The 16,063-nt window shown below is 23.4% G+C and overlaps 1 protein-coding gene across 1 annotated transcript; it reads right to left on the reverse strand.

Annotated features, from left to right (window-relative positions):
• Window positions 1–1,254: 1,254 nt before the first annotated feature.
• On the reverse strand, window positions 1,255–4,510 carry LOC145828581 (SCAN domain-containing protein 3-like). The gene is made up of 3 exons (XM_082936336.1): window positions 4,358–4,510; window positions 3,643–4,171; window positions 1,255–1,283 (listed from the first exon to the last, which is right to left on the reverse strand). Exons 1-3 carry the CDS (start codon window positions 4,508–4,510, stop codon window positions 1,255–1,257), a joined length of 711 nt encoding a protein of 236 aa, XP_082792462.1.
• Between the last annotated feature and the right edge of the window lie 11,553 nt (window positions 4,511–16,063).

Genomic DNA, 16,063 nt, shown 5'->3' on the forward strand with positions numbered 1-16,063 from the left:
CCACTAAAGAAGTTTGATTCATTTTGTATGCTTAATTTATATTTATAGTACTTTATATAACCACAAACAATGTTTTAAAGTTTTTTTAAACACTGTTAGCTTATAAACAAAATAGAAGTAAGATCCACAAGAAAAAAAGATGGTTTATAGTAAAGTGCTTTAAGTAAGGTTTTCTAAAATATAAATATCAGATATCTTTTATGCTCTTACATAGTTTAAAACTAATTAAAGTATACGTAGCAGCATTTAGGGTAGTATTTGCTAAGTATACGAAGTTTTTTTCAAAAGTTAATTTATCATATAAAAGTTAAGCATATGCCAAAAAAAAGTACCTTCTTGTGTCAGAAGGTCTTAAGTTTCAGAAAACAGTTTTTATTTTAAGTATATAATATTTGAATTACCTTAAATTATGTCATAACAGTAGTAAAAAAAATTATATATAAAATTTCCTAAAAAAACTTGTTTCGGAGAATTTTCCTACAAAGAGTCAAAGTAGGTAATTAAAAATTTTATATGCGTCTTTCCCAAGGTCTGTAGTTTTGCAAGTCAGTCTTTGAATTTTTAAATTTCGTAATAAAATGACGTCACATTGTAAATTAAATTTTTGCCTTAAAAACTTTCTTTCGGAGATTTCCCCTATAAAGAGTTAAAAATGGTCTTTTAAAACGGTATGGGCGTCTTCCCAAAGGTCTGTAGTTTTGCAATTAAGTCTTTGATTTTAATTTTGACGTATTTTGTTCAAATGTGGCGTCACAAAAAAGTCTTTTTTCGCCTTAAAAACCTTGTTTCGGCTAAATCTCCTATAAAAAGTCAAAAATTGTCTTTAAAAGATATGGGTATCTTCCCTAAGGTCTGTAATTTTTCAATTCAGTCTTTGATCTTAAAATATTGTAAAAAATGACGTCATAAAAAAAACATTTTTCACCTTGAAATCTTGTATCGGCTAATTTTCTATAAAGAGTCAAAATTGGTCTTTAAAAGTAGTATAGGAGTCTTTTCTAAGGTCTGTAGTTCTGCAATTCAGTCTTTGATTTTTTATTTTTAAAGTATTATTTTAAAAAATTACGTCACAAAATAAAAATTTCCTGCCGTAAATAACTTGTTTCGGCTAAATATTCCATAAAGAAGCAAAATTGGTTATTTAAAATAGTATAGGCGTCTTCTTCAATGTCTTTATTTTTCAAATTTAATTTTTGATTATCGAATTTTTTATTAGTTAAGTCACAGAAAAAAAATCGTTTATAAAATATTTTTTTAGTGTATTTCCTCATAAAGAGGATTACCTGATTAAAAAATCTTTATTAAGTTTTATTTATTTCGCAAATCAGTTTCTGATTAATTTAAAAACGTTTCAAAACTAATTAAATTTTCATTGGAAAAGTTTTTATCCAAAATTATAAATTTTTAAAATGAAAGTTTATTCACAAAAAAGTATTAGCGTCTTCTTTAGGTCTTTAGTTTTTCAAAAAACTTTTTAAATTTCAAGTTAACTTGTTAAATATAATTAGGTTGTATATATAGTTTTTAAACCAATCTGTAAAGTTTTTTTAATTTGAATAATTTTTAATACTTAAATAACAATTTCAAAAAAAAAAAGCTATACATGTTACACTAATCAAGGTTTTAAATTTTTTATAATTTTTAACAATATCACTTAACAACATTTAATGAAATAAATTTAAATATAAAAAGTGTAAAAAAAGTAGATACGATACATAAAAAAACAAATGAATAAAATATATGTTAAACTAGTCAAAGTTTTAACTTTTAAATAACTTTTTAAAATATTAATTTAGTATACTAATAAAATAAAGTTAAAATATGAATAGTGTTAAAAAAAGTAGATACGGCACATAAAAAAACATCAAATTAGTTAGAAAAACAAATGAATAAAATACATATCTGTCAAAATTAAAATAGTGTCTCAAAACACTAGTACATTAAGTAGTGGAATTCAAAATTAATTTTAACCACTGAAAGTATAATTAATAGAATAACTGAAAAAATAAATTTATTTAGTTTAAAGTTAACTAAAACAAGTTACTTTATTTTTGTAAATAAAATAAAAAGTCAGCTATTTACTGATAGCCGTTTGAACAGATTTTTAAAGTTTGTAAAATTAACTAAATAAATTGTGGTGTAATTTGTTTTGAAACATTCAGTAACCAAATTGTTTTGTAAATAAAATTTTGATTATAATGTTTTTTTATGCTATATCAAAGTAAAAAGTTTAGTTTTCTTTTTTTTGTTGGTCACTGAAAACGATAATAAAAATATTATGTAAGAAGTATACTTACGACACTATATCTATTGTTTAAAAATTTATAGTTATAATTTTCTCTAATAAATACTTGATACTTTTGTAGTATTTACTAACTTTGAATTTAAAACTTGGAATTTTAACCATCCAACAAGTAAAAAACCTTTCTTCAAAACGACCTAGGCCAAAAAGGAAAAATGTTTTAGTAAGTTACTTGTGATTTGAACAGTTTTAAATTTTTTAGTATATTACACTTAGATTTTGAACCAATTGCTTTTTTACAACCGTTCAAAGTTCTTGTAAAATGTTTCTGTTTTGTAATTTTTTTTATTCAAGGCTTCAACTAGTTTAAAACATTTTTGAATATTTATAGGAGAATTCTCCGAAACAAGTTTTTTAAGGCGAAAAATGGCTTATTTTGTGACGTCATTTTTAAACAAAATACGTCAAAAAATAAAAATCTTAGACTGAATTGCAAAACTACAGAACTTGGGGAAGACGCCTATAAAATTTCAAAGTTCATTTTAGACTCCTTATAAAAGGGTCCGATTGTAATTTAAAGTGGTTTTATCTAATATTTGTTGAGTCAGCAGAAAAAAAATATTTGTAGCCTTATCTCTAACTCAGTGCTTCTGAACCTTTTTCTAGTGGCGGAACCCTTTTCCAAAGTTCAACTTTTCCGCGGAACCCCTAATTTAATTTTACATAAAATGTTTAATATAATATTTCTTGCAAAAAACAAAAGAATTTCAGTGAAAAACGATTTTTTTAGCAAAACTATATCATTGTTAGAAATCATACCAATTGTAATAGTATTAAGTCGAGTCAAACTCAAAGTGCGCCAGAGGCAATAGGTATTATATGATTCTATAATAAATAAACGAAAACAAACATGATTAATCGCAACGTCATAAAAATTTTTCCTTGCATAATAAAAACTAAATGAGAGCTACAAACAATAACGAAATGAACATGAACCTAATCGAATTCACAGATTACTGTAATAAACGGGTAAGATGCCTAACGAAAAATAAATGAAAATTTAGTGCGAAACTTGAACTTGTCTCTTAGCAACAAGCATGTCAATGCGCGGCTGGATTTTGGATAGACTGAGACGGAGACAGGCAGATAGGATGGAGTCAGCATACAGTTCCTTTTTTTCGTTTTAATGTTTGTTACATGCGAAAAGCCGGACTCGCAAAGATAAGTGGTGGTGAATGGTAAAAGAAATTTTACTGCACGCTTTGCTAACTTTTCTTACTTTTTTTTTACTTTTTGCTCACTTTTCTTTATAAAATTAACAGTTTTAATCGACGCTGAGAGAACTTTTTGTAAACAAGAAGGAAAATGTTTTATTGCCAAATTTTTTCTATGTAAAAAACAATGTATCCATTTAGCTTTAACTGCTTTATCCTTCATTTTCCTCACTACATCATTTTTTGACCCAGTCATAGACGCTGCACCGTCAGTACAAATGCCGACACATTTATTCAACTCTAAAACCTTGCTGATGAAATAATTTTCGACACATTTCATTACTTCAACAGAAGTTGTTTTTGTGGGTAATTCTCCACAAAATAATATATCTTCGTTGAATCCTTCCTGCCCACAATATCCAACTAAAACGAGTAACAAGGCTTTGCCGCTTACGTCAGTGGACTCGTCTAGTTGCACAGCATAAAATAGACTGGCTTTTAATTTCTCCAGTAGTTGATCCTCCATATCACTAGCCATCTCCATGACCCTAGATTGGATGGTGTCATTAGACAGAGGAATTGTTCTAAGTTTTTTAACAACTGCTTTTGATGCAACCTCCTCGCACAGATAAACTACTGCAAGGAAGGGCAAACTCCTTAGCAATAGTGAAAGCCTTCTTGCAATCCCAATTCTCAATGCTCCCTTATAACTTGCCTTTAAAATTAAGGTGGAAGAGTTAATGGATGATTTCAAAGCATTCTTTTGCAAGAATTAGGCATGTGTCTTCTTTTTAAATTAGTCCAACTTTTTAGACTTACTGTCCTTATGGAATGCATCTTGGTGCCTTCTCAATTTTGCTGGTGCTAATGATGAATTTGCCAACACTTTGTTACAACCAACCTCAACACATTGACCTTTCTGTTCTCCTCCACTTTCAATCACCACAAAACCATACTGCAGATACTTATCATTAAACTTTCTAATTTTACCTTTAGATGAACTACTACCAACATCTTCACTATCGTCATACTTTCTTTTTAAAAATCTATCCATGCTAAAATAGTATGTAAAATAAAGTTTGAAAAAAGTAAAACATTCCATTTGGTAATTTCAAAATAAGAATACTTCTAATACTGATTATAAAACTTAAAAAATCGAAATTTTTAAATTTGGTTTTGACCAATGAAGAAAAAGTAAACCTTTATAAACAACGTAAAAGTTCATAAACACATTTTTAAATTTCCGAGAAAATTGACTTTTAAAAATGTACGGTCTATAAGTTTGTATTGGAAGCTTTTTACAAAAATTACAATATCTCAAAACTTAAATGAAATTTTAAATTCTATAAAAACTGGCCTGTAGTTTATACTTGAAGCTTTCATATAAGAATCAATCTTATTTTTTGTAATGGCCTAAATATATATCAGAAGCTTGAATTTTAAAAAAGATAACAACTTTTTTTAATAATAGTAGTGAAAATTATGTGCTTTACTTAAGATGTGTTTTTTTGCATTAGTTTAAACAAACAGTAATGTTTTAACAAACAAAAATGTTGCAATTAAAATTACATAAAAAAAACAACTTTTATTAAGCAAATCATTATTTTATATTTTTTATTTTAAAATCATCAATTTAAAAATAATATCTTATTTTGAATATTAAATTTTTTTTTACATTTTCTTTAGGTGTTTTTTTATAAATGAATATCAAAAAAATATCATTGAGTTATAATAATTAAACAGAAAAAGCATTTAATACTTAAATAACAAACTTTAAAACTTGGCTAAAACATAGACATTTCAACATTTTTATCATGTAAATTTAAAAACTATTTCAAACTCAATTTCTGTTAAAATTCTAAAGACCTAGCTACAACTTTTAAAAATTAGAGTATCATTTTTTATTATGTAAGTCTAAAAAAACTATTTCAAATTCAATTTCTGTCAAAATTTTATAGGCCTAGCCAGATTTTTTTAAATTATAGTAGCATTTTTTAAATAAAGAATAATTTATACATATAAAATTTTAAATCAAGCTAATAGATATCTTTTTAAACATTTTTAAAGAATTTGATACAATATAATATGCCAGAAATAAGTTTCTGATAAAGATTTTTTATTTAGTTTTATTGTGTAAACATTTAGAATTTGTTTTGATTGCTCCTACATTGTTTGCTTTAGTGATAATACCAGTATTTTCATGACTTCACTAAAAAGAGAAATTCAAAAAATTTGCAAAAATTTGCGCAACAAGGACACCTATTAACAATGAATACTCATTAAAAGTCCTACCGCTAGATACACACTAAGCAGATCAATGAATGCTATAATTGTTTGTGTTTTCCATTTTATGTGTTCCATTTTTTTTGAAGTTTTATGATTTTTTTTTTTTTCTTTCAAATTTCTTTTTAAATTTCGAAAGGCTTCGCGGAACCCATGAGAGGCGTCGCGGAACCCCATTTCAGACGCACTGCTCTAACCATCTTACCAAAAAATATTAAATGTTTATCATAAAATAAGCTTTTGATATGTTAAAGTAAATAGATTTATGCAAATTTTATATTTTATTCGCGACCGGTTTCGGTGGCAAGAGATTGCGACCTTTTCAAGCAAAAATAAAATATGAAACTGCATGTAACAATGTTAGTTAATTATACTGTTGTTTAAAAACTTATTCATGCGTGAAGAATATAAACAAAAACAAAAATGTTGCATATTCGAAAATTCATGCATATCAGAGTATATTTAGGTAAAATTGGTACTAGTTGTTAAAAAAAAAGATTGAATTAATATTAATATAATGAGTCAAATAAAAAAACTGAATCCAGAGCTTTTCTTAAAAAAAAAAAAATAATAATAAAATATTTATACCTTTTCTTAAAAAAAATAATAATAAAATGTTTATACCTTGAAATTTATCTAAATGAAATTAAATATTGTCTAGAATTGTGGTTTTAAGCCAAGTGTCAACAAAACACTAATAAAACTCAAAGTCGCTGAAGGTTTCAAAATGTAATTTGTGCTAAGTTGACTGTTTAAAAAAAGTTTTTTTTTTTTTTTTTTTTTTTTTTTCCAATTTAAGTCAAATGTCAACAAAAACTCAATGAAAAAATCAAGAAAAATGACCTATTTTTTACTATAATTATGATTTGGTTTAAGTTTTGTCTGCTTTCCAGTTTATTAGTAAAAATCTGTTTCTGTGTCTGCATGAGTTCATTAATTCCGTTCTTTTGTTGATGCAATTTGTACCGGATTCAAGGATTAGTAAAGCTTCTTTTAAGCACAACCTGCATGTCATAATTCCTGGTTTTGGTTTTTTCTCCCTTTGTAATATTTTCCAATTTATTTTGTATTTTTTATTTTCATTTTTTAATTTATGGGTTAATTTTGAGAGTTCAGTTGCTTGTTTATACTGGAGGTAGTTTTTGTCATTTGGATTGCTTTTTATTGTTGTGTTGTGTGTAGATATGCGTTTTTTTAGTTGATTACCACTTAGTCCAATGTATATCTTTGTTGAATTATCTGTTTCTATTGTTGCCTGGTAGATTACATTTTCTGCCCTACATTCTCCTCCTTCAAGGGGGCAAGTTTCTTTCTTTCTGCAGTTGCATGATTCATCTTTGTTTACATTATTGTTGTTTATTACTTTTTTGTTGTGGTTTTTTATTATTGTTTCAATGTTTGACATGCAGCTGTAGCTTAATTTTATATTGTTTTTGTTTAAATATTTTTTTAACTTACTATTTTCTCCAAAGTGCTTGTTTACTATTTTTAGAAACTTTTTACCTATGTTTGTTTTTACTGATTTGCAATATGGGGGATTGAACCATATAATTTTTCTTTTCCTGTTTCTTTTTTTATCTTTAAATTCTTCTGTATAGTTGATTTCATAATTGTATCCGTTTACCTTTAAAGCATCATTATTGTCTTTTTTTATGTTGTTGAATAGGTTTTTGTTAGTTGAATTATTAGAAAGTCTGGTCTCTACCATTTTTGGGATTTGTTTAAGTATGGTTGGTGGATGGTTTGATTTTGAATTTATGTAACTTATTTTGTTGTTGTCTTTTCTATATGGGTAGAATGTATGGTTCAGTAGGTTTAAATTTAGGTCTAAGTAGTCAATCTTCCAAGAGGGGTTTTCTATAATTATATTTATGCCTATGCTTTTAGTGAATTTGTGTAATTTTTTCTTAATTTTTTCTATTTCTACATTGCTCAATTTTTTTTCTACAGCTATAAGTCCATCATCTCTATATAATCCAATTATTAAGTTTGGTAAAATGTCTTTTAATCCCTGTAAAATGTATAGCCCAATTAATTCACAAATTTCTGCCCCATGCTTTCCACCCATTGTGATGTCAAAAAGTTTGTTTTCATCTTTGTTATTTTTTCTTTTTATCCATGTTTCTTCTTGGTTATATAAGACAGATTTTGTTGCATTAAAGATTATCTTTTTTTCTTGTGTTGTAATTTGTGTGGTTTTGTTAGCAAAATTTAGAGCATCTTTTAATAATTTTTCTGTTATTGATGGGTAAAAATTTTCTATATCAAATTTCATTAATTTGTATTTGTGCATTTCTAGGTTTTTGTACCATTTGATTACTTCTTGTGTACTTTTCCATTGGTTGTATTGGTTTGTTTTTCTTAAGTTGTTGTTGATTTTGTCTATGTTAAGTATATGTTAAAGTAAAAAATTATGAAAAAAAACTTTTTGTTTTGCAGACTCAGCAAATAATAGGGGAAGTACCTTTAAATTACAACAAGACTATTTATAAAAGAATTCTCAAAACAAGTCATTTAAGGCAAAAATTGACTTTTTGTGACGTCATTTTTGAACAAAATACGTCAAAAATTAAAAATTCAGGACTGAATTGCAAAACTACAGACTTTGGGGAGCCCATACCATCAATGATTATTTTTGACTCTGTATATGAGAATCCTCCGACAAAGATTTTTTAAGGCTAAAAATGACTTTTTGTGACGTCATTTTTTAACAAAATACGTCAAAAAATAACAATCAAAGACTAAATTGCAAAACTACAGACCTTAAGGAAGACGAAAATACCTTTTTTAAAGACTATCTTTGACTCTTTATAGGGGAGAATTCTCCAAAATAATGTTTTTATAGCGAAAAAAGACTTCTTAGTGACGTAATTTTTGAACAAAAAACGTCAAATTAAAAATCAAAGACTGAGTTGCAAAACTAAAGACCTTGGCTAAGACGCCAATACCTTTTTTGAAGAGTGTTTTTGACTCTTTATAGGAGAATTCTCCGAAACAAGATTACATCGAATAAGTGGCAAATACTACACTAAATGCTGCAACGTCTCTTAAGCTTGCACTTCCCATTGAGGTCGCACTTTTTTTGAATTTAAATGAATTATAATAAAAAATGTCGTGTTCAAAGTTAAAGTTTTTACATCAAAAATAAACTTTAAAAAGGTATATTACTAACTAAGTATAACTAAAAAAACAAATTATTAACGTTTTTCATATGTAACAAAATAAAATAATAACAAATCTAATGAAAACGCAGTAAAATCTAAGAAAACTAACGAAAATACGAACTTAGAGTTAACATAAAAAATTCTCCTTACTAAAAAAAGATAATAAGAATATTATAGTTCTAAGTATCTCAAATCTTCCCTTGGTTGTGTGTTGTTCTTCGTGATTTTTTACATCGTTTTACTCGTTACATTGCAAGTACTTTCAAAAATATTCGTCTTCAGTAGGCAATTAAATTAGAACTGAATTAATACAAAATTTTCTTGCATATAAAAAGTTTTAAAAAAGTATATTATGACGTAAATATAAATCAAATTTTAGAGTAAACTTTGTTTTAAAATGCCTGGCTTTGAAAATTTGAAAAGTTTTTCTAATAGTAAATCTTATTAGTATCTCTAGTTTAAACGCGCAAACACTAAATGAAAAAAATATATATATAAATAATAAAAAAAAATGAAATATCAAATCAAAGACAAAAGACTAAATGAAATTAAATTGTTAAACTTTGATGTGTTTGATTTACTGTGTTAAAATACTTTAAAATGTAAAAAAAAAAAAAAGTAGTAATCGAGCTTATTGTTGACCAACAATAAGCTTTAGTTGTTGCGAGTTTAAACTAGAATTACTAATAATATTTACTATTTGAAAAACTTTTTTAATTTTTAAAGCCAAACATTTTAAAACAAAGTTTACTTTAAAACTTTAAAACTTGATTTATAGTTACGTCATAATATACTTTTTTAAAACTTTTTATATGCAAGAAAATTTTGAATTAATTCAGTTCAAATTTAATTGCCTTTTGAAGACGAATTCTTTTGAAAGTACTTTAGGCAATGTAACGAGAACTTATAACTTTGTAGATTTTTTTGTAAAATAAAAAAGACTTTTTATTTAAAACGATAAAAATAAATAGAAAATTCAACAATCTTTAATAAAAATTACATATTGAAAAACTAAACAATGTTTTTTTACTTAGTTTAATAGTTAGTAACATTTTAAATTTACTAGTTACAAAATATATTACAAATGTTTCATAGATTTAAAACATTTATTTTCACATGTAGTTAAATGTATTTGATTGTTTAAACAAAAAAATGTTACTTTAATTAAAAACTTTATTCTATGTTTGAATGGGTTTTGTTTATCCTACAAATTATCCTCATACATTTTTTTGATTTCAAGGTGACGAAATTAGTAATTTTATTTAAAAAAAATTAATCATGATTTCTTTAGTTAACACTTTTTGATTTTGTTCAAAGTGCGAATTTAAGAGAAAGACTACTGTATAACAAAGTGATTATTACTTATATGAAAAAATAAAACTAAGTCAATACCGAAAAACTAAGCCAAAACAATGTTTTGAATTAAAGTGTAACTTAATATTGCATTATCGACTACTAATAACAGTTAAAAAAATAATATATTTATCAACATTATACATTTAAAACGTAGATTTCTACCTTCAACGCAATTAAAAGATTAAAAACTCAGTTCAATAAACTAAGACTATAGTATCTAATTTTATGTTAGGTAAATTTATTTTTAGTGGCTCATTGCCCTTGAACATAAATTTTAAAGAAAAAAAAGTCTCATATTTGTCAAAGAAATCTATAAACACTATTATTTATTGATTCTTATAAGAACATATATGTATTTTTTGATAACTAAATATTGTTGTTATCTAAAGATTCAGAAACTGTTAAGTGTAAACACTAGTTTATTGAACTACTACATTCTTAAATAATTGATACTAACACATAACACTGATGTAGGTTACTTTAAATTAATAGTTTTAAATAAAAACGTTTTTTTTATTTAACAAAAAAATCTACAAATTTATTAGTAGTCGTTATAATGCCTAAATACTTTCAAATTCTTTTTCAGTAGGCAATAAGAACTGATTAATTCAAAATTTTCTTGCGTATAAAAGTTTAAAAAAAAAGGATATGATGACGCAACTATAAATCAAGTTTAAAGGTAAACTTTGTTTTAAAATGCCTGTCTTTGAAAAGTTTTTCAAATAGTAAATCTTATTACTATCTATAGTTTAAACTCGCAAAAACTAAATGAAATTAAAAAAAAAAAAAAAAATATGAAATAAAATAAAATCAAAGACAAAGGACTAAATGAAATTAAATTGTCAAACTTTGATGTGTTTGATTTAATGTTTTATAATACTTTAAAATGTAAAATCAAAATAAAAATAGTAATAAAAATATTAATCGAGCTTATTGTTGGTTGAAGTTAAAAAATTAAAAAATAAATAGAGTAAATAATCATAATAAATAAGTCGATAAAAGTAGTAGTGCGTATTACCTTAACTTGTTAAGATATTTAGAAATGTATAATCGAAAAACTTTATAAACTTTATATCCTTTTTTTAAAACTTTTATATGCACGAAAATTTTGAATTAATCAGTTCTAACTGCCTACTGAAAAAGAATTTGAAAGTACTTTAGGCAGTTTTTTAAGGTAGATTTTTTTCTTAGATTAAAATTTTTTTTATTTAAAACGATTTTGATAAAGACAAAAAAATCACGAAGAACAACACACAGCCAAGGAAAGATTGGAGATACTCAAAACTAAAATATTCTTAGTTAAATTAATAGTAAAGCAAAACATAATTAGCATAAATGATGTTATTGTAATTTTAGAATTTGTAAATAAAATGTATTTTTACATATAGATCGTTATTTCTAATCGAATAACTTATTTGTATAGCATGTTTTAACGAAGAAATAAGTGTTAAAACTAATATATTTAGAGGAACTTTATTTATAACGACTTTGCTCCGAAACCAAATCATAGCGAGTAGCGAAATCGTTACAAAAAGTCAATTATAATACATAGTTGTTCAAAAGTTTGTTAGAATACTTTTAGAAACAAACATTTAATTTAGACTTACTTTTGTCATAATACAAAACTTAATTTAAAAAAAGAGTTTTAAAATCAGTGTTTTTAAACAATTTAATTAATCTTAGGCTGATTTAAAAATAACTATGTGGGAATCCTGTAAATTTTGCTTAGAAGTTTTTATTTTATTCCGTAAAACATTACAGGGAAACTTTCCCTAAAGTTTAAACAAATTAAGGTAATCAGTGAAAATAATTAGAATAAATTATATTAAATTAAAAATAAATTAAAAATAAAATAATAAGTAACTAATGTTCTTTGGTACATTTTCCAAGCTAATATTGGATAAATTCTTAATTTTTTTATAAGAATTACAAATAAAAACAGCTACACAATGTTAAGAGTAGTTTTATTAATAAAAAGTGTATAATATGATGTTTAGTGTGTACAGATTTATTCTTCATTAATTTACTGTAACTGGTTTATAAAGTTTTGACCCACTAAAATAAAAAAGCTTATATAACCAAAAAATTGTTATATCTTTTTTTTGCCTAATTGTATAGGTTTTTAAACATTGTACATATAAGAAGTCGGCAACAATCTATAAGCATCGCATTGTATTTAATAAAAAAATAGTTTTAGGGTTTTTATGTTCCTAAATAATTGTATTAAAAGAATGAAAAAGTTTAATAATAAGATACATAAAATTAAATAGAAAATTACTTACTTTATTTTTAAAATTATTAAAACTAATTTGGATATTTTTTAATAAATTGTACAAACTTAAAAAAAAAGCCGAGTTTTGAATTTGGCTTATCCTTGATTTGGACCGTAGTTTGCTCACCCTTGATTTGATGATAACTGTTTCTATTTTTTCAACCAGTAATGTTAAAAAGTTGAGTGAAATTTTTTATACAAAATATAGAAATATTAGAAAATCATAAATTAATCTTAGAAGTATGTAGTTAAGTTGAGAAATTTAATCACATGAAAACTTTTTTTGTTTTTTTTATGATCATAAAATTATTTTTCTTTTAAATCTCATAAGTTATTCAGTTTTATATTTTGTAGTAACACGATACTCTGTAAACTAAATAATAAATTTTGAGATTTTTTGTAAGTTATATATAAATTTTTGATAATAAGTTTGTTTTATGTTTGGATAATACAGAAAAGGTAACAAAATGCTCAGATATTCTAAAATTTACTACAAAAAAAAAGGTGGAAAGTTTTAAGCCTTGTTAGTTTAAAGTAATTTTCATCCAAATCATTACTTTATTAAAACAAATAAATCATTATTAAAATACAAAAATTGTCTAATTTAAATTTTTATTTGAAGTCATACTAAACTTAAGTTTACACTGTTTATTTTTAAAGCTGATTGGTCTGTTTTTTTATAAATCAAGTAGATCAATGTCTTTGATAGAAGTAACTAAAACTTATACGAAAAAATAACAGTGCAAGTATAGGACTTTTTTTAACTCAACCTTATGTACTAAAATACTTATTGTAGTTTATAATTAAAAAAAAACTACAGTTTTAATGACTATATAAACCATATCTCGTTTTATAAATTATATAAGAAATTGTGATACAATGGTATGCCCAATTGATTTTTTTTTTTTTATAATTAATACAGTTTAAAAACTGAAACATTTGCATGTTTATAAGATAAACTTTTTGTTATAGACAATAACTACGAAATAAATCAAAGTAAACTTACAATTAACATTTGAAACTATCTACACTTAATAAACTTTTAAATAAAATGTCAAAATGACTGTTCATAACTTAGAAGTGTTTTAGTATATAGTATAACAAACACATGTACAGTTTACTTAAAAAAAATAATTTTGTGTTAAGTTAAAACCAAAATCTGTGGACAAAAAGTTAAATAAAGCTTATAGATCTGCTTGCTTTTTCATAGTTATTACACTTAAAATAAGTTTATAGTACTTATACAACTATATGTTTTAAGGAATTAAATGAAGAAAATTTATATGTATAATTTATGTTTGTTTGATTTGGCTTGTTTTTGTCCTAGATTTTAACTGTGGTTTTTAACATTAACAAAAATTTGTTTGATCTATATCACAAAAAAAAATTAAGAATGTTTTATCTTTATAATTAATAATTTTGCAGTTTGAATTTAAATCAATGATAGCTATTACTATTTCAAATATCATTATTATAACCATTTTGTTATCATTATTATTATTATTATTATTATTATTATTATTATTATTATTATTATTATTATTATCATTATCATTATCATTATTATTGTTATTATTATTATTATTATTATTATTATTATTATTATTATTATTATTATTATTATTATTATTATTATTATTATTATTATTATTATTATTATTATTACTATTATTATTATTATTATTATTATTATTATTATTATTATTATTATTATTGTTATTTATTATTATTATTATTATTATTGTTATTGTTATTATTATTATTATTATTATTATTATTATTATTATTATTATTATTATTATTATTATTATTATTATTATTATTATTATTATTATTATTATTATTATTATTATTATTATTATTAATATTGTTATTGTTATTGTTATTTATTATTATTATTATTATTATTATTATTATTATTATTATTATTATTATTATTATTATTATTATTATTATTATTATAATTATTATTATTATTATTGTTATTGTTGTTATTATTATTATTATTATTATTATTATTATTATTATTATTATTATTATTATTATTATTATTATTATTATTATTATTATTTTTATTATTGTTATTATTATTATTACAATCATTATTTTATTATTATTATTATTATCATTATTATTAACATTGTTATTATGACTATTAAAATTTGTTGTAAATATTATACTTTAATTGTTAAAATTCATTATAAGTAATATTTATTAGTAATTGTTAGTTTTATATTGCTTGTTTAATCAAAAAATTATCATTGTTCCATCCAAAAAAATTTCAATTTAATTATTTTCCTATAAAGCATGACGAGAAGGAAAATGAAAACTTAGTAAAACAAAAAACAATAGTATGCCAAGTACAGTTTTTTAAAATTGAATTATGTAAAAAAAACAAAGCTACTTAAAAATAATATGATAAAACTTTTAACTTTAGTTTTCAGACAAGTTTATATTTATCTAAAAAAGCTAGTCTTTTAATCTATTTTAGTTTTGTAAGCATTATTTTTTTTATTAAATAAAAAAACATTTAGAAAAAGAACACATGAGCACAATATATTTATATCCACATTATATGTAATGATTTTTGGATTATTGAATGTTTTAAAAACACTTACAAGAAGTTTAAAAACTCATTTTGTGCCTAATTTTATATAAACTATAATATTTATAATCTTTTTTAAGTTTACAGATAAAGTTAACTTAGATAAATAGAGCCATCACTAAGTTTGAAATGCTGCTATTTAAGCAGACAAATTAAAAAAATAAAAAACTTTGAAAACTATAAACTTCTTAAAATACAGTATGATAGTCTTTGTTTAAAAAATATTTGATTTTAAATTTGCATTATCACAAAATCTAAATCCTAATTTAAGATTAGAAAATGAGATGCTTGCTAACACTAGTAGAAATAAAAATCTAAACTTTTACTAGAAAAAGTACATACCAATAAAGTAAAACCCAATATTTTTAAAAGGTTTCAGTAATACAAAATCTTTTTTATTGAAGTCATACTTTTGTTGGGACCCTTAACTAAAACTTTTCAATAACAACTAAACATGCGAGGTATAATAAATTATTAGTCATCAAGCTTTTCGTTTTTTAGGTCTTTATAAACTATTTGAAATATAACATCATTACAGATTATTATTAAAATGATAATATGTTCATTTTTATATTATTTACAATACACAGCTCATTTATTTTCACAGAAACTTATTTGTAAAAATATTAACTTTACAAATAAATTTATGTGAAAATAAATAAGCTGTATATTGTAAATAAATAAAATAAACATTCTTTTCTACATTTTTGTGTAACCTTGAATTACTTTGGGATTTAAATTTATTAAAAAGACGAAACAAAGTTTAATACACTTATATAGAAACTTATAAGTAAGTTCTAGCTACATGGAAATTTAGTCGCATGTTTTCAAAAAGTATAATAAATTAATTCTACCTAATTAAGGGTTATAGTTATTATGACCTAAGAACATGCATTAGATTTTTTTGTTACGATAAGCCTGAAACCG

The sequence above is a fragment of the Thalia democratica genome, chromosome 2 (assembly GCF_965202585.1).
Source record: "Thalia democratica chromosome 2, ktThaDemo2.hap1.1, whole genome shotgun sequence".
Classification (NCBI taxonomy): domain Eukaryota; kingdom Metazoa; phylum Chordata; class Thaliacea; order Salpida; family Salpidae; genus Thalia; species Thalia democratica.

Bases quoted from the DNA above. Each gene is read 5' to 3' on its own strand.
- LOC145828581 (XM_082936336.1), bottom strand. From the start codon at position 4,510: ATGGATAGATTTTTAAAAAGAAAGTATGACGATAGTGAAGATGTTGGT. The intron at 4,172-4,357 runs GTTGGTTGTAAC...TTAATTTTAAAG, and splicing joins AGAAAGGTCAATGTGTTGAG to GCAAGTTATAAGGGAGCATT. The intron at 1,284-3,642 runs GTTTTTTACATA...TTTTTTAATCAG, and splicing joins TAAAGCTAAATGGATACATT to GTAATCCTCTTTATGAGGAA.